The 26,456-nt window shown below is 45.3% G+C and overlaps 2 protein-coding genes across 5 annotated transcripts in view; one reads left to right on the top strand and one right to left on the bottom strand.

Annotated features, from left to right (window-relative positions):
* Window positions 1-20,931, bottom strand: part of LRRC2 (leucine rich repeat containing 2) — an 81,683-nt gene extending 60,752 nt beyond the window's left edge. The window contains exons 1-2 of one of the 2 annotated variants that reach the window (XM_079996132.1): window positions 20,847-20,931; window positions 10,072-10,217 (exon numbers count right to left, since the gene is read on the bottom strand). In XM_079996132.1, the coding sequence (XP_079852258.1) occupies window positions 10,072-10,196 (125 nt within the window). In that variant the 5' untranslated portion in view covers window positions 10,197-10,217; window positions 20,847-20,931. Of the gene's footprint in view, window positions 1-10,071; window positions 10,218-20,340; window positions 20,497-20,846 lie in introns of those variants that run through there. The other variant, XM_079996131.1, reaches the window with a different exon arrangement.
* The window catches only part of LOC307227059 (cryptic protein-like), a 384,101-nt gene that overhangs the window by 303,720 nt on the left and 53,925 nt on the right, over window positions 1-26,456 (top strand). For all 3 annotated transcript variants that reach the window (XR_013843773.1, XR_013843774.1, XM_079996175.1), the window contains exon 2: window positions 22,457-22,695. The gene's annotated coding sequence lies outside the window, so the exon portion shown is untranslated. The remainder of the gene's footprint in view (window positions 1-22,456; window positions 22,696-26,456) is intronic.

Raw genomic sequence — 26,456 nt, 5'->3', positions numbered from 1 at the left:
GCCCCCAGGCCTTAATTTGTCTACCCATGACCTAAACTATCTGTGTCCTTGTGTGTTCATTATATAAGGGAACTACAGGGCACGGGGCCTTGTCATGCAATAGGTGCTCCACACAATATGACCCTGATTTTGCAGAGGTGACACCTTTACAGCACTTGGAAACGGCTAGAGATTAGGAGCAAACCACGTCTGGAATAGCGCTGTTCAAAGAGGAAGCTTTTTATAGCTCTTCCTACCTAGAATGGTCCAATTGCCAGCCTCAGACAGTGAGGCCAGCTCAGACCCTGAGAACACTTTAGGGCCCACAGCAATTCTCTAATGCAGCCGTCACATATAACCACATGGGACATCCACACAAATTGCGGAAGGATCCCAGGTCTGCCCCAATGACTCCCAACATCTGCACAAAGGTTGGGTGGCCATCTGTCAGGCGATTCTTTAGCTGTGATTTCTTTAGCTGTGACTGAACTAGATGGACATTGGGATAAGGTTACCAGGTTTTTTTCAATGAATCCAGGGACACTTTTCACCTTCAATGGATTTTGTATGGGGACTGATTTGTAAATCCGGGGACTGTCCCCGGGAAACGGGGACGTCTGGTAACCTAACATTGGGATCCCTTCCAACTTAATTCTATGAATATCATGGTTCTCAGTCCTCTTATACCACCATGTAGCATCACATTATCACACCACTATTTGAATGTACACAGGTGAAAACTGTCTCCATGCTCAAAAAAGAGAGAGAGTCGGAAACAGTCTATTCTTCTTTGCAGTCTTAGCAACGCTTTTTGTCGAAACATGATATTCAATGTCTCTAAATAAGCATAGCTACGCTGACGTCAAACGGTACAGCTGAGCATTGGCTTTGCTCCTACTCTGAATAATCATGGTGATTGAGAAGTCTTTCACATTGCCAAATTGAATTGTTCAGTTAAAAAGGGATTTCGGAGGGATTACGCAGTCCGCAATTTCCCAAGTAGTTCTGTTGCCTCCTTTCTTTCTTTTTTAATTACATATGAAAGATCACATATAGAAGGTTACAATAAAAAACATCACAGCACCAGCACTTTCCTTTAAAGTTAGCTGCTCTAATAGAAAATAAAGTTCCCAAGGGCTGGTTGCTGCTGGCCATTGATTCTGTGTAGGTTCGCCCTATCTGTACTTAAAAACCGTCATGCAGCAGGAAGAATTGCCGCCGTTTTTCCATAAGTGAAATGCACAACCACTTCCTCTGAATAACTAATCTAACTGGAAAGACACAGAGCTAACCTGGAACAGATAAGACTGCTTCCAAAAGCTACATTTACCAGGTGAAGCTTGTGTTCACTGCCCACCACTGGTAGTTACTATAACTCACTGAAGTGAGCTAAGCAAAATTCCAGATTATTTATTTATAATAAAAGAAATATCAGAATAAATGTAAGAAAATGAGTAAGGAAGGCGAGCTTGTATTGATTTCTTACACAGAAGCCCCGGGTCAAGCAACTTCCCAGAATTCAGACTAGAATATTTTGCCGCTGGGAAAAAAATATTCCCTTTTTTGCCCATTTCTGTCATGTGCATCTGTTAAATAATATAGATGGCATCACTAGCAGTAAGAGACACTGCTACTAACTCTCTCTCTCTCTCTCTCTCTCTCTCTCACACACACACACACACACACACACACACACCATTTTATGAATTCTAAACAGAGCCGTCTTTCCCATTGGGCTTACTGCCACATTGCACCAGGGCGCCAGCCTCTCAGGGGTGCCCCAACGAGTCGGGGAGCTGTGCAGCTTTGCCGGCGGCCTCTCCTTTCCCTGCACACCCACCAGCTGTGCCCCACCAACCATATGGCTGGTGGGCGTGCAGCTTCCTTCCCAAGCCTCCGCTGGAGAGCGATCCCTGCAAAGGCTTGGGAAAAGGTCAACAACTCTGAGAAACGGGGGGGGGGGGCGCCAGAGGGATATTTGCACCATGGCGCTGGATATGCTTAAGACGTCCCTGATTCTAAAAAGGGTATTTGTGCCTTCGTGTTGACATGCTGTGCCACCAGAAAAAGGGGAGGTGCCCATCAGGTTTTGCTCCTAAGTTCAAAGAGCAGTGAGGCTTGAGCACTCATCTAGCTCCATAGTGGTACCTCGCGTTAAGAACTTAATTCGTTCCAGAGGCCCGTTCTTAACCTGAAACCGTTCTTAACCTGAGGTAATACTTTAGCTAATGGGGCCTTCCGCTGCCGCCACGTGATTTCTGTTCTCATCCTGAAGCAAAGTTCTTAACCCAAGGTACTGTTTCTGGGTTAGCGGAGTCTGTAACCTGAAGCGTCTGTAACCTGAAGCGTCTGTAACCCGAGGTACCACTGTACAGTGGTGCCTCGCAAGACGAAATTAATCCGTTCCGTGAGGCTCTTCGTATAGCGGTTTTTTCGTCTTGCGAAGCAAGCCCATTGACAGCTTAGCGGATTAGCGCTATTAGTGGTTTAGCGGCTTTTAGCGGATCAGCTGATAAGCGGCTTTTCAGTGGATCAGCTGATAAGCAGTTTAGCGGCTTAGGAAAAGGGGGGGAAATGGGGGGAAAACCCGCAGGAACTCGCAAGACATTTCGTCTAGCGAAACAAGCCCATAGGGAAATTCGTTTTGTGAAGTGCCTCCAAAACAGAAAACCCTTTCGTCTATCAGGTTTTCCGTCTTGCGAGGCGTTCGTCTTGCGGGGCACCACTGTATTTAAAAGGGGGTGCAAACAGTAGCATAGTTGTCCCTCTGGGACAAGACTATCTTCTTATGCATGATGTGGGGAACAGGCTGTTGCATTACTGGTAGTGGAATTGTAGGCAGTGCCAGGAGAGACAAAATATGGAGGCTTCTGATTGTTCAAAAAGGCAGATAGCTAATTTGTCCTGAATAAATATGTTACGCACTTCAAGATCAGATAACTCTAATCACTTGAGCATCATTACTTATTCAATGAATCTATGTAGCCTTCCTGGCCCGGAAAAGTAGCAACCAAATCAATTGCTGGCCGTTTCGTTCAACATGTACTTCTAAACCTTGGACAAGTGGGGAAAGCCAAAAAACTGTGATACGAATTTTGATGTTGTTTGATTCACTCTAGAGATGGATCAGAAATTTGTATGCCATAGGTATGACCAAACGAATGTGTAGAAGCTCATTATGTCTAAGCCGAAGTTCATTGCTCTACTCTAAGTCAGCTGTAAAATGGAAGTGCTGCTGTCTCTCCGTTAATGCTTTGCTAACACAGAAAGTGCTGGGTTTACCGGGAAGGTAAGAGAAACCATGCGGCTGTTCTAACCCCAGGAGGATGCTGGAATCAGGCGGCTGCATATATTAACCCTAACTATTTGAAATGAAAGAGTGTGCACAGTCAATTCGCCTCCCTAATCCAACAGCCAGGGCTTTGGATTTAAAAAAACAATAATCTATTTTTAAAAACAAAAAACCTCATGAGGCATCTACTTGGCTGATGGGAGAAGGATTTTTTTCTCTCTCTCTTCCCTGTCAATATCCTCCTGCTGGCACAGTAGAGGGGTTTTCTCCCCCCCCCCCTCTGCAAAGACGACTCAGGAGTTTGCTCCCAAAGGGAGGGAGGGAAAGGGGGGGCATGTGATGGCCACTGGCCAAGAGAGGATCTTTGAGCAGGGGCGGCTTCCCCATAGAGGCTAGTGGCGCGGGGTGCCAGGGCGCCAAGTTCTGGAGGGCGCCAGGGAAGAGGTGAAGGCTGGATGCGGCGGCTCCCGGCATCAGCTCGCCGCCCTCGCCCGCCTCTGCCATGCCATGCCGAAGCAGCGCCGCGCCCGGAGCCTCCGTCTACCGTGGCCACCGTGGCGCGAAGCAGCCAGCTGGGCCAGGAGCCACCACGTCTTGCCTCCGCCTCTTCCCCGCCGGAGGAGCCGCCCTCCAGCCGTTGCCCGCCTCCTCCAGCCCCACTGGCAGCGCCGTCCTCCCTAAAAAAACTCTGGGAAATGGGGGGGCAAGCCAGAGGGAGCTTTGCACCATAGCGCCGGATATGATTAAGACGGCCCTGCCTTCGAGCCAGGTTTTATAAGCCTGCCCCTACCCAAGTTTGGGCATCCTTAGATGCACTTTGGTTTTCTACTAGTTGCTGGTCTGGTGGTGCTAAATAGGATACTTTTTCGGGGCCAAGATTCTTTGATTGGCCTTAGAGTCCCTCCTTTGTTGCCTACTCCACACTGCTGGATTAATTAGATTTGTGAGAAATTGCAGTCAAACGTAACTATGCATGCTTGCTAGTTAATTCATGAAGGGGTTAAGGCCACAAAGTTGTGTACCTAGACTCCGGTCACAGTGAAGCTGCTTCTCTTCCTTTCCTCACTCTCTCTTCACAACATGTAACTAACAAGGAAGGACATGTCTCAGATGCATGTTTGGAACTGTCTTTCTGTATATTATACCGAAGAGTATTCTACCTGAGTAGATGCTGCATGGAATAACACATGAATCAGACATTTGGATTTTGTAAGTAAAGCTTTTTTTGTGGTCTGTTTAAACTTACTTAACGGTGTGGCCTGTTCATTGATCAGTGGAAACAGTTGGTCCTGGCAAGTATTAACCACCCTCAACTCCAACTTGATAATTGCCACCTGCCCAGATTTTAACTTGTCTGAATTAATTGTAAGATGTATTTTAATTAACTGATGTCTGTTTGTATGCATATTGTGTTGTTTTTGTGATGTTAGCCGCTCTGAGCCTCAGCCGGGGAGGGCGGGATGCAAATAAATTATTGTTGTTGTTGTTGTTGTTGTTGTTGTTATTGTTATTAATTGCCAGATGAGTTGAGAGAGGGGCAAGCACTTTAAGCGGACTAAACAGGATATGAAAAGGAGTCTAACAACCTATTTTCCCACGCTGTACTACTGCTTAACTGTGGCTGTTGTAAACTCTGCTGGGGGCTGTCTCCCACTGGAGTGTTTTAAGCCCATTTTTTAAATCCAAATGTTCAGTTGATTCTTTCACCAATTACCCACACATGGGTTACGGGTCTCGTTTTTCCTCACACATCAAGGAGTGCCAGTTACTAAAATCATCACCTGCTCAGACTTTATGAATTTGGTTAAATTGGCTTGTAGTTCCTCTCCTTAATAAATACAACTTTTTACCCAGTGTGTCTTCTCTGTGGGTGTATGGACAATAGCTGATTGGTAGGATTATAGCTCTTTAAAGGGGACTCCTTATGTGTAACCACAACTGCTAACTTTGGTTGATCCGCAAAACATTCCTCCGCTGCGTTTATGTAACCAACTATTAAGAACTTATGGGACACGGGTGGCGCTGAGCCTAGGACTTGCCGATCAGAAGGTCAGCGGTTCGAATCCCCGTGACGGGGTGAGCTCCTGTTGCTCGGTCCCTGCTCCTGCCAACCTAGCAGTTCGAAAGCACGTCAAAGTGCAAGTAGATAAATAGGTACCACTCCGGTAAGTAGGTGGGTTATGAGTTATTTGTGGTGTAAATGGGCATTGTTGTCTTGGAAGATGTTTAGTAGGGCCAATTCTGGGGTGATACTTGCTTAGTTATTTAAGTGAGAAACTTGTTAACTATAGCTTGTATGTTACCTATGACATAGGCATCATGGTCTGAAAACTATATAGACCTGTACAGTGGTACCTCGGAAGACGAATGCCTCAGAAGACGAAAAACTCGCAAAACGAAAGGGTTTTTCGTTTTTTGAGTTGCTTCGCAAGACGGATTTCCCTATGGGCTTGCTTCGCAAGACGAAAACGTCTTGCAAGTTTGTTTCCTTTGTCTTGCAAGTTTGTTTCCTTTTTCTTAAAACCGTGCATTCACTTCAAGGAGCAACTCATAGCACGCGGTGTGGCAGCCTTTTTTGAGGTTTTTGAAGACTTTGGTGATTTTTGAAGCTTTTCCAAAGTCTGTGCTTCGCAAGACGAAAAAAATCGCAAGACGAAAAAACTCGCAGAACGAATTAATTTCATCTTGCGAGGCACCACTGTATAGTAATTGGCCATAAAAAGCTTTAAATGTCATCTCCAATGTTTGGCATTTTGTGCATTGAATGCTTTGCTACCACAGTTCAATCCAGATCATGACTGAAATGGCAGGACTCAGAGGGAAGCGACATTACCTGCCCACCACGAGAAAATAGCCCCTAACCAGCAATAAACTGTGACAGACAAATAAAGCTTAACAGCCACCACTTCACAGACAAATCTGTTCTCTGAAAAACCAAAATGCAAAATTTGCTATCACAGTTAAGGATATTAGAGGCAAAAAAAAAAAAAATTCTATTCCACTTGCACTGTTTCCATTCCACTGCAGTTGGTCTTCACTGACCACTATGGCAAAATTACATAAGTTAATGTCATTTGCAAATTGTGTTCCCTTTATGTCATTCCACCCTATTCATTTCAGTGTAAAGGAAACACAGTGGAATTGCTGGGGATACAGACAGTTACATATCACTTGCAGTCTGAAAGCAACAAAAGGTCTTGTCATCTGGGCAGCCCAGGACCTTCAGAGAGGTCACTTTGGTCTGCTAATGCAGCAAAAACAATGCGGGAGGCAGCAGTTACGAGTTACTGATCTCTGCATCCACAATAGGCACTGTGATTCTCCAGTTGTTTGACTTCGCCCCCAGAGGCGCACTACATTGTCTTTCAAGACTGATGGATGCTAACAACAATGGCAGGTGTATCTTCCCTTCAAGCCCATCAGTTCTACAGTACACCGAATTCCCCTCTTTATTCTGGCGATTCCCCCATTGTATGATGGAGAGTGGGATTGTGTGGCTGGCTATTATGATCTCTGGCAGGCGAGCAGCCTGATAAAGCAGCAAAGACCCTCCATCAGTTTTATACAAGTTTATTTAAAAAAACAAACATTCAGAGCATGACAATCTGCCTGCTCTCATTAATCTGGTTGCACAGTCTGACTCATCATTCCTCCCCCAGTAGGAAGAACACCTTTCATCTCCTTCCCTTCTGTTGCTCTCAGAGCCTCTCTAATCTCCTAGTTTTAGGACTGTGGGGCTGAGCTACCTCTTCCTCAGAAGACTCAGCCTCTGACACCATCTTATCTGCTGGTTGCCTGGCAATGCCTTGGCCAACATCCAACTCTTCCTCCCCTTGGGAACTAACCGCTTCTTCCCTGGAAAGGAGGGGCCCTGGGCTGTTCTCTCTAAAATCAGACAGACAGCTCTCATCTCCAGAGTCAGCCTCTTCCTCAGCTCAGTTTTCAAGGCTGACTCTCCTGGTGTGCGGGGGGGGGGGCACATTACTGACACTGGCCCCACTTCCTCCATGCACTGGAAGACAGAGGTCTGAACTCAGCATGACCAGGTTCTAAATTGCACATTTAGTTCGCATGAGTACAGTAGCTTTCCCCCTGCAAATACTCATCCCCCAGTGCATGGGGGGTCTGGCCACAGAGGTGTGATGGATGGTAGCAAAGTCAGGCAAGGAGGAGTTATGTTTATGCTCACCAGGCCTGGCTCAGCCATGAGGTGGGGTGGTGGAGACCCCCATGGGAGCCCTGCCCACCCATGCACGTCCACCACCAGCAGAGAAGCGGCGCAGGCTTTGGCACTGATTTCCAGCAAGATCTCATGAGATCTCACTGAAATCTCATAAGATCTTACGGAGTGAGGGGAACTGAACACCAAATAGCACTGCTTTGTGGAAGAGAGACTTCAACTGTCAACAGAAGAGTCCTCTTCAGTGTGTCTTCAAAACAGTTTTGTGATTGGAGAACACATTGATGAAAGCCTTTGTAACATAACAAATCCCTGCTCCATTGACAATACCTGCTGGACTCTTTTAGCCTCTCTCAAAGTAACTTCAACAACTTCTATTTAAAGCTCACAATAACAAGATTTTACATGCCACTTTTAGCCAATATAATCAAATGAAAAGCCTTCGTTTAACTCACTTGACAAAATATACTGTTACCTCTGACACATCAAACCCTCAATTTATCAAAGATTTTCTTTCTTTCTCTTGGGTTGATATGAAATATGCCACATGCAATTCAAATGGAGCATTTTTAAACATAATTGCAGCCTTTGTCAAGCCTAAAAGCATATCATCATTGTAGCGTTGTCAAATGATTTTTACCATACTACACTGCTTAAGTGCAGGCTTCCCAATCAATGGATACGTACACGTTACTGGCTCAAAAGGCAGTGAGGTTGTTTCATCTCCCTTGTGTCTCACGTTGTATTTGCATGTTGCTGTACACATCAGAGAGGGGACAGAGCTGTCTTCCCCCAGTGCACATTAACAGTTTGGTTTCCCCATGCCTGCAGACTCCTCAAGCAGCCATCTGGGAGTGTGCAACACCTCAGCTTCTCTGCAAAGTGAATGTGGCTTATTTTTTTCAAATTGGACGGAAACTGGTTTGAGGGGGAATGCATCAATCAGCAGTGTTTCTCGCAAATGACAGAGTAGGTATAGATTGTGACTAACACCATGTGTAAGGTAAAGGACCCCTGACTATTAAATCCAGTGACCTACTCTGGGGTTGTGGCGCTCATCTCGCTTTATTGGCCGAGGGAGCGGGCGTATAGCTTCCGGGTCATGTGGCCAGCATGACTAAGCCACTTCTGGCGAACCAGAGCAGCACACGGAAACGCTGTTTACCTTCCCACCGGAGCGGTACCTATGGTATTTATCTACTTGCACTTTGACATGCTTTCAAACTGCTAGGTTGGCAGGAGCAGGGACCGAGCAATGGGAGCTCACCCCGTTGCGGGGATTCAAACCACCGACCTTCTGATCAGCAAGTCCTAGGCTCTGCAGTTTAACCCACAGCGCCACCTGCATCCCTAACACCATGTGTACCCAGCTTCAAATGCTAGTGGCAAGAGCACACTGGAGCCAGAGTAAATGGTAATGTGCTGGGAAATACTGTGCACAGTTCTGTGTTAGAATTCATGCTCCATTATTACAGTCATGGGATTGTTGTCTATCACATGACAGTATATATTTTGACTCCACTGAGTGGGAAGTGACGGAGACAGGATGTTTGTGTTACTGTGTTCCGTGAAGTGGGACTATTGTCCTTTGTTCTTTTTCTCTTTCCTGTCTGATGCTAGAGAGAGAAGGAGCCATGTTGCAGTGCTCCGTGTGTGTTTATATGTAAATAAAGTAAATTAGCCAAAATGCTGAGTTGCTGAGGTCTGTTATGCAAGCTGCAAAGACTCTGCGGATCCCTAAGTGTGTAGGCATTTGTCGCTGTGATGTTCGGGCAGAAGAAAGCTTTTGAAGCTCCTGAACAAAAGACCAGGAGGGAGAGAACATGCCAGTAAGGCATGTGTCTCTGCCAGTGTCCTACTTGAGTGTAGGACAAGCTCCTGACATTCTGGACATACCGTAATTCAGGCGACAGACCACAGATCAATGGAAGAGCATGTGCTTTGCTTTGATAAGAGTCCCAGCATCTCCAATTTAAAAAGGATCAAATAATGAGAAAAACTCTGGAGAGCTGCTGCCAGTCAGATCAAACAATACTGTGCTAGATGGGGGGAAGGGCTGGTGAGGTTGGTTGGTTGGTTGGTTGGTTTCAGATACACCCCGCTTTGCATTTAAAAGTCCAAGGTGGTTAACCGTTCAAATAAAAGTCAAGGTCTTTGGGGAACTCTCTGGCTCGCCGCTGTTGGAAACAAGATGCTCAACCAGGTGAATCCTTGGCCTGTTTCATCAAGTCTCTTTCCAAGTTTCCATAACTGTGGGCATGGAGTTTGTTTTGTTTTATTTTCAGTGCTATACTAAGTTTGCACAGTTTTGCTCATGTCCTAATGCAGCTATAGCCATCCCAATAAATGTAATGCGATGTGCTGAAATCAGGAGGTAATTTCAGGGTAGAGTCTGAAATAGCTTGGCTCCGGTATCATAAACGCAAAGAGATATTTAACTTCTGCAATGTGTTTAAGAATGCAGGATCTTAGTGTACATCCCCCTAGGAAAAGGGAAATTATCTAATAAAATAATGCAGACAGGCTATTGTTGACAATGATTCATTGACAGCTTGATTTATAATTCAGTTTTCAGGCAATTTGTCAGATTAATATTAAAAAGAATAATACATTTCCTTACTTTTCTAATGCGCTTTGGGCTATTCGTTGCTTCTCCTTTTTTTCCCGTTCTTTGTGCTTCTTAACCCGAATCTCCCACATTCCTCTGATGGCCGCAAAGTCTAATACGATCACCTGATGCCCCATGTTGCTGACATTAAGATTCTCCTGCAGTAACAATTTTATTAACATGGCGTCATTATAAGGAAAAAGAAGCCGATGACTTAAAGAAAAGAAAAGCTGATAATATAGTTAGGCATAGGCACACAACCCTTTCAGTCCTCATTTCAGATGAGGACATGACAATCAAACCAAAACAGAAAATTATTAGAGTTAGTATTTGCAATAGTTTTAATAATCCATATTCCTCTCTGTATTCGTCACCTTCAATCAGGGCCATCTTTAGCATATGTGCTGCCAGGGTGCAAAGATCTGCCCAGTACCCCCAAATTTAGTTTAGCCACCCCCAGATTTTTTTTTGGGGGGGGAGAACTCAAGGTTGTTGAGCTTTCTGTGGGAAGGAAAAGCGCTCACCTATAACGACAATGCAGCGAAAATAACTGCTTTTATTTCCTGACTTGTCAGAAATATTTGATGCTATGGAGTAACAGAGCGACGGAGGAGAGGGGCTCCATTGCTTTTCACTGCCACCGATCAAGAGGGACCAGTATACAGTAGGTATACATTTGCCACCCCTCATAATACATTTGGCACCCCCCGTAAACGGCGCCTGGGTGCACCGCACCCCTTGCACTCCCGGGTAAAGATGGCCCTGCCCTCAGTACTGTTTCCATCCTGCCGCAGTGTGGTTTCCACTAAATAATATGTTATTCATCTCTCTGTCCACTATTTAACATGGGTTACGTAATTTATGAAACTTGTTACATAACCTACATTCATTTCAACGTAAAGGAAATCCCTTTTGAACTCTTTTGTGCCACAGAATCTCTCCCTATGGAATTCTACTCAGCTTTCATCTGGGGTTTTTGAAGCCGACTTTCTTAAAATCCATCGAACACGTCCAGCTATGTCTTTAGAAGTTTTTTCTGCATCTCTTTGACGGGACATAGAGAGTGACCTGTCACAGATTAACACTCTTTCCACTGAGCACCATTTTATAACTCTGTTAATTTTTTGTAACTGAACTTTAATTAGCAGTAAAGCACTTTTCTGACTACAATTTTAAAAATTAGTGGGCCCCCCTATATATATACTGTATGCAGTGGTACCTTGGTTCTCCAACGCCTTGGGACTCAAATGACTTGGAACCCAAACACTGCAACACCGGAAGCTGAACATGTTCTGTTTTGAGTGTTACGCTTCCAATTTGAGTGCCACACTTCCGTTTTGGGTGTTACACTGAGGTCTGCCTGTTTTTGCTATTTATTTTATGCTTTTGCGGCTTTTTTGTTTTGTTTTTGTGACTGTGTGGAACTCAGTTCAGCTACTGATTGATTGTGTGACTGTTTATTGCTTTGATTTTATGGATCAGTGGTCTTGTTGGATAGTAAAATTCATGTTAAACTGCTGTTTCAGGGGTTGTTTTTAAAAGTCTGGAACGGATTCATCCATTTTGCATTACTTTCTATGGGAAAGCGAGCCTTGGTTTTGGAATGCTTTGGTTTTGGAACGCTTTGGTTTTGGAACGCTTTGGTTTTGGAACGCTTTGGTTTTGGAATGGACTTCCAGAACGGATTAAGTTTGAGAACCAAGGTACCACTGTATAATGAAAATAGGAGGGGCTGTAGCTCAGTGGTAGAGCATCCAGGTTCGATTCCCAGCATCCTCAGGTAGGGCCAGGAGAGAACACTGCCTGAAATTCTGAAGAGCTCATGCCACTCCATGTAGACTGTCCTGAGCTGGATAGACGAATCATCTGCCTCAATATAAGGCAGCTTCCTATATTATTATGGGTATGGTCAATGCCTTCTGGAAACCACATGCATAAAGGTAAAGGGGACCCCTGACCATTAGGTGGCCATTAGGTGACCGACTCTGGGGTTGCGGTGCTCATCTCGCTTTATTGGCCGAGGGAGCCGGCACACAGCTTCCAGGTCATGTGGCCAGCATGACTAAGCCGCTTCTGGCGAACCAGAGCAGCACACGGAAACACCGTTTACCTTCCCACCGGAGTGGTACCTATTTATCTACTTGCACTTTGACATGCTTTCGAACTGCTAAGTTGGCAGGAGCAGGGACCGAGCAATGGGAGCTCACCCCGTCATGGAGATTCGAACCGCTGACCTTCTAATTGACAATCCGAGGCTCTGTGGTTTAACCCACAGCGCCACCCGCGTCCCTAACCATATGCATGCCCACACATAAATAGAAGACAAGCTAGCACAGGAAGGGCTATGACTACCATACTCTATCCTGCAAGGGACATTTTAGAGCAGTTTTCCCCAATCTTGTGCTCTCCAGGTGTTTAGAATCGCAACTCCCATCAGCACCAAGCAGCATGGCCAGTGGTCAGGGATGATGGGAGTTGTAGTCCAAAAGTATGGAGGGCATGAGATTGGGGGAAGCTAGTGGGCATTCTTCACGAGAAACTCAAGGGCACTCCCATAATGAAGACTAATTCTCATGTCACTTCTGTATGATACGCTCCTACTGCATGGAAAAGGGCAGGTATAAATCACGAATGTGGACGCCGACCTCCTCCAGTTACAAGCCTTTCATTTTGTTTTCTACCACCCATGCTTCCACCTTCTGACTCATGTACGATTTATCACCTGCATCATCTCTCATAAATACCCAGCTCCGTGCTGGCAAAGGAAGCGCTCCTATTACGTATATGGGAATAAGGCATATTTGGATAAATCCTCATTGCCTAGCTGCTCACGCTATGGGGGAAACTGTCAGAAAGCACCTGCTGATTTATGACGCCTCCTCTCTCGGATGAGCTTTTGCCACACACAGCTCACAGGATTCGGGTGGAAGGGCATTTAACTGCAGTTTCTGCACGACTCTATGCTATATCTGTTGCTGGCGAAGCCCATCTTTCCTGAAGGCCGCCTGTTTTTGAATTATTTTTGAGGTCACAGGCCACCTTTCTTAGATGATACATCGTTGTTGTTTCACTCAGCTTTATGATCTATTACTCAGAGAGATCATGAAAGTTGGTCTCTTTGGCAATACACTATAAAAAGAAGAGGGTCTCGGCCAGAGAAGGAAGAGTCCAATATTGGGGAGAGGGGAACTGATGACTAATTTACAACAGTATCGCCTGTGACAAGCTCCTCATGTTGGAGTCTATAGTAGCTGTAGCAGGTAATCCTAGCTTTAGCAATACCTATTTACACATGGAGAATTTACTGGGCCTGAATCAATATGCTTGTGTTTAACAGATTGAGCTAGAATCATGCCAGTGCCTCTCCAATGGCTACCTCAGATTTACAAAAGGAATGAGTCAATGCATCAGCCATAACTCAGGGCTGCTGCAAAATCCCTTTCTGCTTTCCAGAGCATTTTCAAAGCAGCTGCTACCATCTGCACAACGGCTAGATCTGAAGCTGCTTTTTTTATTATTCAACAGTCACTGCGTGCCACATTAGTGTTACTTATATTTCCAACATTATTCACAGTTTCAGGCTTCAGAAATGGAATTTTTATTATTTGCACGTCTCATCGGTCCTGGTTTCCTGGTTTTGTTTATGTATTTGTTTTGCGGAAACCAATACAATTTACATATTTCCCCTCCATTTATTTTACTTTTACAAGGAAGCCTGCAGACCCAGTTCTGCCGAAGATGTTAGGTGTGCTGAGGTTCGACTGAAACTAATGTGCACGGTTAACACATTCTCAAGATGAATCTTCTGTTGAAATGTAGTTTTCGCAAACTCTACGTCATCGCAGCACTCATTAACTAAAAGCTCATCTAGGCTTCCTTTTGTGTTGTGTTTCAAGGCACAGGTCCACACTTTAAAGCTCTGTGTCTGAGCTCTTCCCTCCAATCCCAGCACTTTTCCCATGAAAACTCACTCTGTGCCTTAGAAAACATAGATTTGATAGGTCTCTAAGTATCATGCTTTAGCCTTTCCCACAACATTCCTCTGAAGTGTTCCTTACTTCCTGCACCTAGAGCTGCCATACATCCAGATTTTCCTGAACATTACTCAGATTTCAAAGGCGGAATTGACGTCCAGGGGGGATTTCTGAAAGGTGGCGCTTAGGCAAGTCAATTGAAAAATAGCCTTTTTGTAAAATTTTGGGGGGTTTCCTTAAAAAAATTCAACAATATCGAGGTATTTTTGAAATATGGCAACCCTACCTGCATGTGGCTTCCCAGAAAAGCTTAAGTCTGCTCTCAGTGCCAGCCTGAAGCACAGCAACAAATGCCACCAACATGGTTTGACATAAGGTGCATAACAGTCACAGACCTGTGTCTCATGTGAATACAGTGGTGCCCCGCAAGACGAACGCCTCGCAAGACGGAAAACCCGCTAGACGAAAGGGTTTTCCGTTTTGGAGGTGCTTCGCAAAACGAATTTCCCTATGGGCTTGCTTCGCAAGACGAAAATGTCTTGCGAGTTCCTGCGGGGTTTTTTTCCTCCCCCCCCTTTTTTCTAAGCCGATAAGCCGCTTATCTGCTTATCCGCTAAGCCGCTAAAAGCCACTAAACCGCTAATAGCGCTAAGCTGCTAAGCCGTCAATGGGCTTGCTTCGCAAGACAAAAAAACCGCTAGACGAAGAGACTCGCGGAACGGATTCTTTTCGTCTTGCGAGGCACCACTGTATATCTGATTTGTTGGTTGCCGCTACGACGTGATCATGACTCCCTGTCATAGTGGCAATGTATGCAAGCAGTAGGCACATGGGTTGTGTCACTTACACACTTTACAGTGGTACCTTGGTTCTCAAACTTAATCTGTTCCGGAAGTCCGTTCCAAAACCAAGGCGCGCTTTCCCATAGAAAGTAATGCAAAATGGATTAATCCGTTCCAGACTTTTAAAAATAAACCGAAAACAGCAATTTAACATGAATTTTACTATCTAACGAGACCATTGATCCATAAAATGAAAGCAATAATCAATGTACCATACTATAAAATAAATGAGACAGTATTGTAGATGATAAAAAAATCAAATTTATTATTTTTTTCTTACCTGAAACTGATGGTGGTCATTGTTTAGATGGGGGGCTTTTATCCATTTCCTCAATCACACACACAATCAATCAATCAATCAATCAATCAGTAGCTGAACTGGGTTCCACACAGTCACAAAAACAAATTCACCGAAAAAGCCTAAAATACAAAAACGCAAAATAAATAGCAAAAACAAAAGCACCAAACACAGTGGTACCTTGGTTCTCAAACTTAATCCATTCCAGAAGTCTGACTTCTGAAATGTTCGAAAACCAAGGCGCAGCTTCTGATTGGTGCAGGCGCCCTGGAAACAATAGCCGACAGTCACATCAGACGTTCGGCTTCTGAAAAACGATTGAAACGTTTTCGGTGTTTGGGAAGCAAAGCATTTGAGAACCCAGGTACCACTGTACAAACTAGCACCAAATCTCCATTGTGTGGGACTGCCACATTTGTTCTGGCAAAATACAGGGAGGGGCAGTTGGGGGCGATTTTTTCTTCTTCATCTGGTGCTGAAGTGACTTCAAAGCAATCCATTACAATCTATTGCGGCCTAACAGGATGGCCCCTCAGGAATTTGTTACACACACACATGCGCGCGCATACACATGAATTTGTAAATCTATCTGTGCTTGGCTACCCAGAGCTTAAATAGATTACCTTTCACACACCCTTTAAAACACATGCATTTGGACAGGATCCTTAACTTGGCAGAGGGAGAGAGAGGAGAGAGAGAGAGAGAGAGAGAAGACCTGAAATATAGGACAAAATTGTATCAATAGAGGACGTAGCATTTTGCATTGAAATACAGGACAATCCTGTATTACCGGTATATGGGACAGGTGGCAACCCTACACATTGGGACCACTGGTTCTGACAAGGACGGTAGTGACATCCTCTGGGATATACAGTGGTACCTCGGGTTACATACGCTTCAGGTTACATACGCTTCAGGTTACAGACTCTGCTAACCCAGAAATAGTGCTTCAGGTTAAGAACTTTGCTTCAAGATGAGAACAGAAATTGTGCTTTGGCAGCACGGCGGCAGCAGGAGGCCCCATTAGCTAAAGTGGTGCTTCAGGTTAAGAAAAGTTTCAGGTTAAATACGGACCTCCAGAACGAATTAAGTACTTAACCCAAGGTACCACTGTAGGTCATGGTTGCAACTTGACAGGGTTCTAATGGAGGGAGGCCCCTCGCCATTGTGTGAGCTTGTCTCTTTTCCCGCTTTTTTAGCTGTAGCAGCCATTTTGTGTTATGCCAGGCCCCCAAAGCAGCCAATCTTTCATTTGCACCCAGGACACTTTCACAAAATTCCAGATGCGCCCACTGGTCCCAAAAGATGAGCAATACATCACCTGTGGAAAGTTGTCATTTTCCTCATACACACAGTAGGCTGGGCTAGACTTTTGTAATAAGGTGCCGTACGCAAGACTAAAATTTGGTTCCTGCAAATGAATCTTCTCAATTACGGACAGTTTCAATTTTGCGCCCCCTCATCTCGGTGCCCTCTGCAAGGGAATCGCCTGCAGCACCCTAAATCCAGAAGGGTTTTGTAATGGTTCTAGGGGTTGCTTGTGCATAAGTTGCCGCCACTCTTGGCTTGGTTGACTGGTTGAACCCTTTCTGTCTGGACAGCCCTTCACTTCATGGCTGTCTCAGTCACTGGCATAATCCGTCAGTGGGCGTTTTTTGAATCTCTTCCAGCAAAGAAGTTCTTTGACGCCAAGTCTCCTCCTACTCTCCCTGCGCGGAAGTCTTCTGCGCAGGGAGGGAGTGGGCAGCAGAGTACCCGTGCTCTCCCCGCTGGTTTCTGGCGAAGAGTCTTGGAGCCTCCTCTCCAAAACCCCTCTCTGCCCCCCCTTCTCTCCTGGTGTTACGCTGATTTCCTTCCCCAGCATATGGGCTGCCTCTCTCCCTACTGGGACCCTTTCCGGCATCCCTCTGGAGCCTTCCCTCCGCCTCCAGCTCTGATGGCAGTTCCCTGACAGGTTTGTATTCTATAACTCATCAAAGGAAATTATCTTATCGAGAAGGTTCTCTTTTATTGCTGTATTCTTTGCCCACAAAGTCTAAGCTCCTCTTGGGATGTTCATTAATTACGTCTTTAATTATGGATTAATTAGTAGTCAATTGAAAGTACTTTTTGTACTTCCCCTGCTCTCATAGCACTAATGTGTTTCCCATCGAACTTGATGGATGCTACTGTAGCTACACGCAGAGAGGAACTTATTGCAGATGTATTCCCCTTTCTCTTCACTGAGATGCCCAAACCATTCTGCAGACAGATTCCTCCTTCTGTCATGTGGCTGAAGCTCCCAGTGGCGTAGCGTGGGGGGTGCAGGGTGGGCCGGCCACACCGGGCGCAACATCTGGGGGTTAGGGTTAGGGGGCGCAAATCCACGGGTTAGGGGGCGCAAATTACTTCCCTTGCCCCGGGTGCTGACAACCCATGCTACGCCACTGGAAGCTCCTTCCTTCCTTGCTGACTTTACTTCATCTTTCTCACCTTTATTTTATTGCCAAAATATCAGTGTTTCATGAATAATTATAATTACAATGAGTGGTTTGATAGCAACTTAGGAGCATCTAAGGCTGTCATATGCTGCGTCAGCCCATTGGCCTCTCTCATTCGCTGAGTCTCCAACGACTGGCAACAGCTCTGCAAGGTTTCAGAAAAGGTTCTCTCCCAGCCATACCAGAACCAGAGGGTGTCTGCAGGCAAACATATGCTCTGTCACTGAGCTCCAGTCCTTCCGCACTAGGCCTGGTCTTCACTCAAATAACAGGAGTGAAGAGCCAGGCCAGAGTCCATACCATTCAACTTTTTCGGATCCGAAACTGTGACAATAACCTCTCAATTCAGGGATCAGGGGCTACCATGTTACTCATCTTTTCCTGTTTAATAGACGAAGGTTGCATATCATTAGCACCTGCAAACAGGCAGAAAACAAGAAATGAAGTATGGGTGTAGCCCGGGGGGGGGCAGGGAGGGGCAGCTGCTCCCTAAATCAATAAAAATCAATAAAAATACATAGCAAACTGAGGTTCTGCCTCCCCCAACAAAAGTCCTGTCCCCCTAACAAAAATCTTGGCTATGCCCATGCTGAAGCCTCTCATTGCTGGAAAAAGCTTTACCTGTTGATATTCCACCTATTTTCATGGGCTTGCCGATCAGAAGGTCAGCGGTTCAAAAACCCGCGACTAGGTGAGCTCCCGTTGCTCTCTCCCAGCTCCTGCCAACCTAGCAGTTTGGAAGCACGCCAGTGCAAGTAGATAAATAGGTACCGCTCCGGCGGGAAGGTAAATGGTATTTCCGAAACTGTGGAAAATTAAATTTGAAATTTACAGATTGCATATTATTGAGAGAGAATTATATGAAAATGATGTATAAATGGTATATACTACTGGTTAAATTGTCAAAAATGTATAAAAATGAAAAGAAAGAGTGCTGGAGGTGTGAAGTGGAAGGTACATTTTATCATATGTGGTGGGATTGAAAAAAGGTACAAGTATGTTGGGAAATGATATATAATGAGTTGAAGAAAATGTTGAAAATAACTTTTGCAAAAAAACCAGAAGCCTTTCTCCTAGGCATTTTAGGTCAAGATATATCGAAAGAAAAGAGGACTCTATTTATGTATGCCACTACAGCTGCGAGAATGCTGATTGCACAAAACTGGAAGACTGGAGAAATACCAACTAAAGAACAATGGCAAGAGAAGTTGATGAACTTTGCAGAGCTGGCAAAAATGACAGACAATGAGAAAAAGACAACAGTGACTTTGAAAGAGAATGGGAACCATTTATATTATATCTGCAGAAACAAAGAAAGTCTATAGACTTGATGGCAGGATTTAAATAAACATTCACATCATTAGTATTAGAAAATGTGTAGACAACAGGGAAATAATATGGTGTACTTATTTTCATTTTTACGTTTTTAGGTTAGATGTTATTGTATAAGTATAATATTAGTATTTTTTTCTTTTAGGAGGTAGCAAGGTGGGTGAAAGAAGAAACAAACCAGAAGCGGAAGTTGGGGGAAGCCTAGGAGGGGAGGGGAGAAGGAATGAATAGAAAATGTTATGGATATGAGATGTATGTAATGAATGAAAAAGGAAAATTGAATAAAAATTTAATTTTTAAAAAAAGGAAAACTCCAAAAAAACCCAATATTTTTGGATCCAAAACTGGATCCTGTGCCTCATCTCTCACGACCCACACTGTAAAAGGTCCCAGCTTCCATCTCCAAGTAGGTCTGGGAACATTCCCAGTCTAAAACCCTGGACAGCCATGACCAGTCAGCATAGACAATATTGAGCTACATGCCTATGGGAAACCCACATAAGCAGGACATGAAAGCAATAGTCCTCTCCTCCGGTTGTTCTCCAGAAACTGAGGCATGTTGCCTCCGAACCTGGAGCCCTGATAACCCTATCTTCCACATCTGCCTCCAGCCTTAATATTTACTCCCTGGAGGTATTTCGCCTTTCAACTAACATGCATGCTCTTTTTACAGCGATGGGTACCAGGTGATAACTTGTTCATCTGCAACGTAACCTTTTGATCTACAGCAACACTTTCTCTCTCACACACAAATGTCTCTCGGCTTACCAGGTCTGCTCTACGTCCATTAGATACCTGGCACCTGGCCTTCAGAAGCAGACGTTCTATAACTCTTTTAAACGTAACTCAAGATCCTGACACGCAACAAAGATAAATAGCCAATCTCCCAAAACTCTTTTTTTTAAATATAGTAAATCATTTTCACTCCAACCTATGCCCTTGAGATAGAATAGGACAGTTTTCAGAAGGCCGGGGTTGTTTTGTTTTCCACATAGAGAGTACTAGTAACTGCAGTCAGGTATGCTTTAATTAAAACCAAAAAAACCTCTCATTATATACATTGCAAGTTCAGGTCAGTGTAATGAATTTGTTCAGTTAGCTTATCACTGTATATGAAACACCAAGCGGACCCAAAAACCATAATGTTTCAGGCTTAAACTTTATATATATAATCTATATATTTCTTTCTTTCTTAATTTCTCTTTCTGTCTCTCTCTCACACAAACACACACATTTTGGCAGGCACTAAAACACTACTAGCACCATCAATCATCACTGATGACTTTGCATGTTTGATCCCCATCAGATCAGAAGCACTGTAATCTCAAGAGCCAGCAAAACAGTCCGCCACTTACCTACACCTAAGAACACTATTGTTCTGAGCTCCCCGGTGTACCTGTGTGGCAAGAAAACTGGAAACTCTGAGGTTGTTTACAGCGACAACATAGCCCTTGGTCAACCCAGTATCTCTATTTGTTTAAATTTGCCAGCGTGACTGGCCTTCCAGATTTGCTAATGTTCTATATTTGTAATGTGCTAACATGATCTGCAGTTCTAAAGCAGCCATGGGTATGATAGAATATCAGCCTGCAAAGCTCCGTTCAGATAAAATAAATGAACTTTTAATAGGCTAAGCATCTTAACAGCACTTCAGCGAGGGTGATAAAAACAACATTCCTTTGACCTGTAGTCCCAGCGTTATTTAAAATCACACAGAGGTGCCAGAGTTTTATTCCAGGAAGAAAGAAGCCAAGCTAGGTTTTTTCCCGGTTTTTTGATACGCTGTTAGAATTAGACTAATTTCCTTCAGTCTGGAGACCTCTTAATAAAATACGGAAATGAGAAAGAGAAATGAAAGTACCTGCAGCTGTCATGGCTACAGGGTGACCCAAGTGGTGTTGCAGAGCAGGAGTTGGGGAGAGGGACCTAGTCACAAAACAGTCTGGCCAGACACGCTCCCTGTTTAGAGGAAAAGGTGCCACTGCCCTTCTGAACTTGGCAGGTTCTGTGCTTCCTGATATAGTCGCAAAGAGAGCTCTCAGGAACAGATCCAACTTTTATTTCCTGGCAGGCCCTCATCTCTGAGACAGCCACTTTGAAATGTATGTGAAGTAGCTGTGCCAGGAAGAATGCAAGGACTCTCGATAAACAGGTTGCCGGGGCTGTAACAGAAGGCTGCCACCGTTAGCTGTGTGCTGAAGCGCCGTGCTTTTGCCCACTGCACAACAAGCAAAAAAGAAAGGGGTTTTGCCTCCTCCATCACTGCATTTCTTTGCAGAGGAAAGTTGCGGCTGCTGATTTCAGCTTCTTAAAGGTAAAGGGACCCCTGACCGTTAGGTCCAGTCGCGGACGACTCTGGGGTTGCGGTGCTCATCTCACATACAGCTTCCAGGTCATGTGGCCAGCATGACTAAGCCACTTCTGGAGAACCAGAGCAGCAAACGGAAACACTGTTTACCTTCCCTCCAGATACCTACCTACCTATTTATTTATTTATTTATTTATTTACAATCTCCTTTCCCTTCCTCCCCCACAACAAACACTCTATGAGGTGAGTGAGGCTGAGAGACTTCAGAGAAGTGTGACTGGCCCAAAGTCACCCAGCAGCTGTATGTGAAGGAGCGGGGAATCGAACCCGGTTCACCAGATTACGAGTCCACTGCTCTTAACCACTACACCTCACTGGCTCTCCAGATACCTATTTATCTACTTGCAAGGGCGTGCTTTCGAACTGCTAGGTTGGCAGGAGCAGGGAGCTCACCCCGTTGCGGGAATTCGAACCACCGACCTTCTGATTGGCAAGTCCTAGGCTCTGTGGTTTAACCCACAGCGTCACCCGCGTCCCTTTCAGCTTCTTAAAGGTAAAGGTACCCCTGCCCGTACGGGCCAGTCTTGACAGACTCTGGGGTTGTGCGCCCATCTCACTTAAGAGGCCAGGGGCCAGCGCTGTCCGGAGACACTTCCGGGTCACGTGGCCAGCGTGACATCGCTGCTCTGGCGAGCCAGAGCCGCACACGGAAACGCCGTTTACCTTCCCGCAGGTAAGCGGTCCCTATTTATCTACTTGCACCCGGAGGTGCTTTCGAACTGCTAGGTTGGCAGGCGCTGGGACCGAGCAGCGGGAGCGCACCCCGCCGCAGGGATTCGAACCGCCGACCTTTCGATCGGCAAGTCCTAGGCGCTGAGGCTTTAACCCACAGCGCCACCAGCTGTAAAAGAGCCAAAGGTAGGCACAGTGCCATGCATGCAATTAGCACTTGCATGAATTGCTGTTTTTAAAGTCATTAGGAAACTTGAGGCCCCACAATATGGATTGGGAACCCAGCCTGAAGGGTACAGGGAGCTTTAACCCTCTGATCCCCACTGTGTTCCCCATCTCCCATGTCTGCTATTGGCAACAGAATAAGTTACTCTGAGCAGAGTAGTGAGAATGTCACCAACCACCAGCTAACCTTTGGCCTCTTTCGTTAGAGAAGGAGCCGAACATACGAGGAGGCCATTGGTGTCACATCAGATTCTAGCCTTTCATCCCAATCAACTCAGTAAATCAGCCGAAATGTCTTCCACTGGATCGTGGCTTCTGTGCATTCCCCTCTTCCACAGCAACATGAATCAATATGAGCCACTTACTACACAAGGCTAAAAGGTCATTCTGGTTTTTATTTTTTAGAAGGCTCAAATGGAAGTTTCTAGCCTTCATGTTTGCAGAGGTAAGTTTGATGGTTGTGCGTCTGAAGGATTCAGTAACCCAGGAGGCAAAGGGTGGCGAGGGGGGGGGGAGAGAGAAGCTCATTTGCAGATCTCGTTATTTTTGTTTATTTCTTGATTTCTAAGGGTTGATTTATTATTTTGAACATTCAGACAGTCTGGGTCAGCCGAGGAACTATGATTATGGTTTCAAAGCTGAGCTTTCAAATTACTCGAAATGTACAAAGGTCATATTGCCTCAAATGAGCTTTTCTCATGTATATTTGAGAGTGAGCACTTTCCTCTGGCGACTGAATGTAAACGGAGACTAATGATAATGCACCACTTCAGAAATTGCACAGAGAGCATCGCACTGTCAACTATATTATGCTACTGATAAAGTTCCATGATTACAGGATTGATTGATTTTTGTCAACATAACACGGCAAACTAGTTTTATGTTCTGCTTTCACCATGATTAACTATAAATCCAAGTCCAGCATTTTAAGCAATGAATTTTGAATTTGAGTCAAAAGGCAGGGGAGGGAGATCACAGATAATAGGATGGTCAATGTTTCAGTCAGCTTTTTTAGCTGTGCCTTTCACAATGGCTCTATAAGTAGGAGTTCTCAGGGAAAGCCTTTCTCGGCAGAAGGAGAAATGTCATCACCTGACTGTCAAGCTACATTGAAAAGCACTGTTGCAGCTGATTGAAAAGTCAGCAATCCACAGACTAACCTTCCACAGAATGTCCCTGATCATTATGATTACCTCACTAATTCCTGTGAAAATAAAGGTAAAGGTAAACGACCCCTGGACGGTTAAGTCCAGGCAAAGGCAACTATTGGGTTGAAGCACTCATCTCGCTTTTAGGCCGAGGGAGACGACGTTTGTCCACAGAAAGATTTCTGGGTCATGTGACTAGCATGACTAAACCGTTTCTGGTGCAACGGGACACCGTGACGGAAACCAGAGCACACAGAAACACCGTTTACCTTCCCGCCGCAGCGGTACCTCTTTATCTAGTTGCACTGGTGTGCTTTTGAACTGCTAGGTTGGCAGGAGCTGGGACAATGCAACGAGAGCTCACTCCGTCGAGGGGATTCAGACAGCCAATCTTTTGATTGGGAAGCCCAAGAGGCTTAGTGGTTTAGACCACAGCTCCACCCACATCCCAAATAAACAAGCCCACCATCACTGATAGGTCCACCTGCCATTGTGAGGCTCAAAGCAATGAGGATGATGCCTCCCCAGCTGTTTCCATTGGCTGTGGGTTTCTTGTGATGTCACAAAAGCACTTGGCAACTGAGTGGATACAAAGGCAGGCCAAGGGGAAAGCCCTTTTCTGTTTCCAGCAGGACACACCTGGCAATGGATGTGACATTCAGCACTGCCCAGGTTTCTCCCACTTGGAGGAGGCAAAGTGGTGAATGGAAGGAGGCAATCCTCTGGCAGTGGGATGCTAGGGAGCGATAATAAGGCAAGTTTGCTTGCTTGAAGCCTGCTAGTATCCCTGGTTGGAAGCTGGTGGATGTCTCATGATGGACCTAACAGTAGCTTCTGGCACCTTTTGGACCTCCATCTCTAATGTTTGAGGTAAAGGTAAAGGGACCCCTGACCGTTAGGTCCAGTCGTGGACAACTCTGGGGTTGCGGCGCTCATCTCGCTTTATTGGCCGAGAGAGCCAGCGTACAGCTTCCGGGTCATGTGGCCAGCATGACTAAGCCACTTCTGGTGAACCAGAGCAGCACACGGAAACACCGTTTACCTTCCCACCGGAGCAGTACCTATTTATCTACTTGCACTGGCGTGCTTCCAAACTGCTAGGTTGGCAGGAGCTGGGAGAGAGCAACGGGAGCTCACCTAGTCGTGGGTTTTTGAAGTGTTGACCTTCTGATCGGCAAGCCCATGAAAATAGGCGAATATCAACAGGTGAAGCTTTTTCCAGCAATGAGAGGCTTCAGCATGGGCGTAGCCAAGATTTTTGTTAGGGGGGACAAGCCTTTTGTTGGGGGGGCAGAACCTCAGTTTGCTATATATTTTTTATTGATTTTTATTGATTTAGGAGAACAGCTGCCCCTCCCTGCCCCCCCTTGGCTACACCCATACTGTATACCTGAAGGAGCGTCTCCACCCCCATCGTTCAGCCTGGACACTGAGATCCAGCACCGAGGGCCTTCTGGCAGTTCCCTCATTGCGAGAAGCAAGGTTACAGGGAACCAGACAGAGGGCCTTCTCGGTAGTGGCGCCCGCCCTGTGGAACGCCCTCCCTTCAGATGTGAAGGAAATAAGCAGCTATCTTCTCTTTAAAAGACATTTGAAGGCAGCCTTGTTTAGGGAAGTTTTTAATATTTAATGCTCTGTTGTTTTTAACACTTGATTGGAAGCCGCCCAGAGTGGCTGGGGAAACTCAGCCGGATGGGCAAGGTATAAATAATAAATTATTATTATTATTATTATTATTATTATTATTATTATTATTATTATATTCATTTCTTGTTTTCTGCCTGTTTGCAGGTGCTAATGATATGCAACCTTTGTCTCTTAAACAGGAAAACATGAGTAATATGGTAGCCCCTGATTGCTTGTTTGGATAACCCAGAGAAAATCTTGCCCTCTCAAATAATTGTGAAAGTATAATTATGAGGCTGTTGTATCTTAATGACCTGGAAGCTGTACACCGGCTCCCTCGGCCAATAAAGCGAGATGAGCACCGCAACCCCAGAGTTGTCTATGACTGGACCTAATGGTCAGGGGTCCCTTTACCTTTTAATATAGATATTAGCCAACTGCAGACTTGGGTTTTTTTTCCCCTTATGGACCAACACAGATCCCTTTGTTATTACAAAATAAAAAAAAAATCCTTCCAGTAGCACCTTAGAGACCAACTAAGTTTGTTATGGGACGCAGGTGGCGCTGTGGGTTAAAGCCTCAGCGCCTAGGACTTGCCGATCGAAAGGTCGGCGGTTCGAATCCCTGCGGCGGGGTGCGCTCCCGCTGCTCGGTCCCAGCGCCTGCCAATCTAGCAGTTCGAAAGCACCTCCGGGTGCAAGTAGATAAATAGGGACCGCTTACCAGCAGGAAGGTAAACGGCGTTTCCGTGTGCGGCTCTGGCTCTGGCCAGAGCAGCGATGTCACGCTGGCCACGTGACCCGGAAGTGTCTCCGGACAGCGCTGGCCCCTGGCCTCTTAAGTGAGATGGGCACACAACCCCAGAGTCTGTCAAGACTGGCCCGTACAGGCAGGGGTACCTTTACCTTTACTTTAAGTTTGTTATTGGTATGAGCTTTCGTGTGCATGCACACTTCTTCAGATACCAAACTGTTATAATTAAATGTAAAGGTAAAAATTCATAATTACACCCATGTCGTGGGTATTTTCCATGGCGGGGAAGCATGCATTGCAAAAGGAGGTGATGGATTAGCAATGAAACTCACAGTGCCATCTGCTGACTGAAGATAGTTAATGCTTTGATGGGTCACATACATAAAATATGACACTGGAACACTATAGCCAATGGGCAGGTTACAATGGCAGCTGTAGTTCAGCACCACACCTGCTATAGATCATAGTCACAACTTGCAGAAACGACAGGACATATGTCTTCCAAATAAGTAATGGTTTCCTCTGTATACTGGAATTCTGCGTCTCACAGGCTTTGCATTTTCAGCAGAGTTTCCAGCACATGCACATGTACTCACAATTCCCAGTGTGTAAAATGGGGTTTATTCCCAGGTAAGTGTGCAGAGCATTGTAGCCTAAATTCCCACGGAACACTCTGGGA

The sequence above is a fragment of the Podarcis cretensis genome (assembly GCF_951804945.1).
Source record: "Podarcis cretensis genome assembly, chromosome: 11".
NCBI lineage: Eukaryota > Metazoa > Chordata > Lepidosauria > Squamata > Lacertidae > Podarcis > Podarcis cretensis.
Note: the sequence above shows the minus strand (reverse complement) of the source record. Positions and strands in the feature narration are given on the sequence as shown.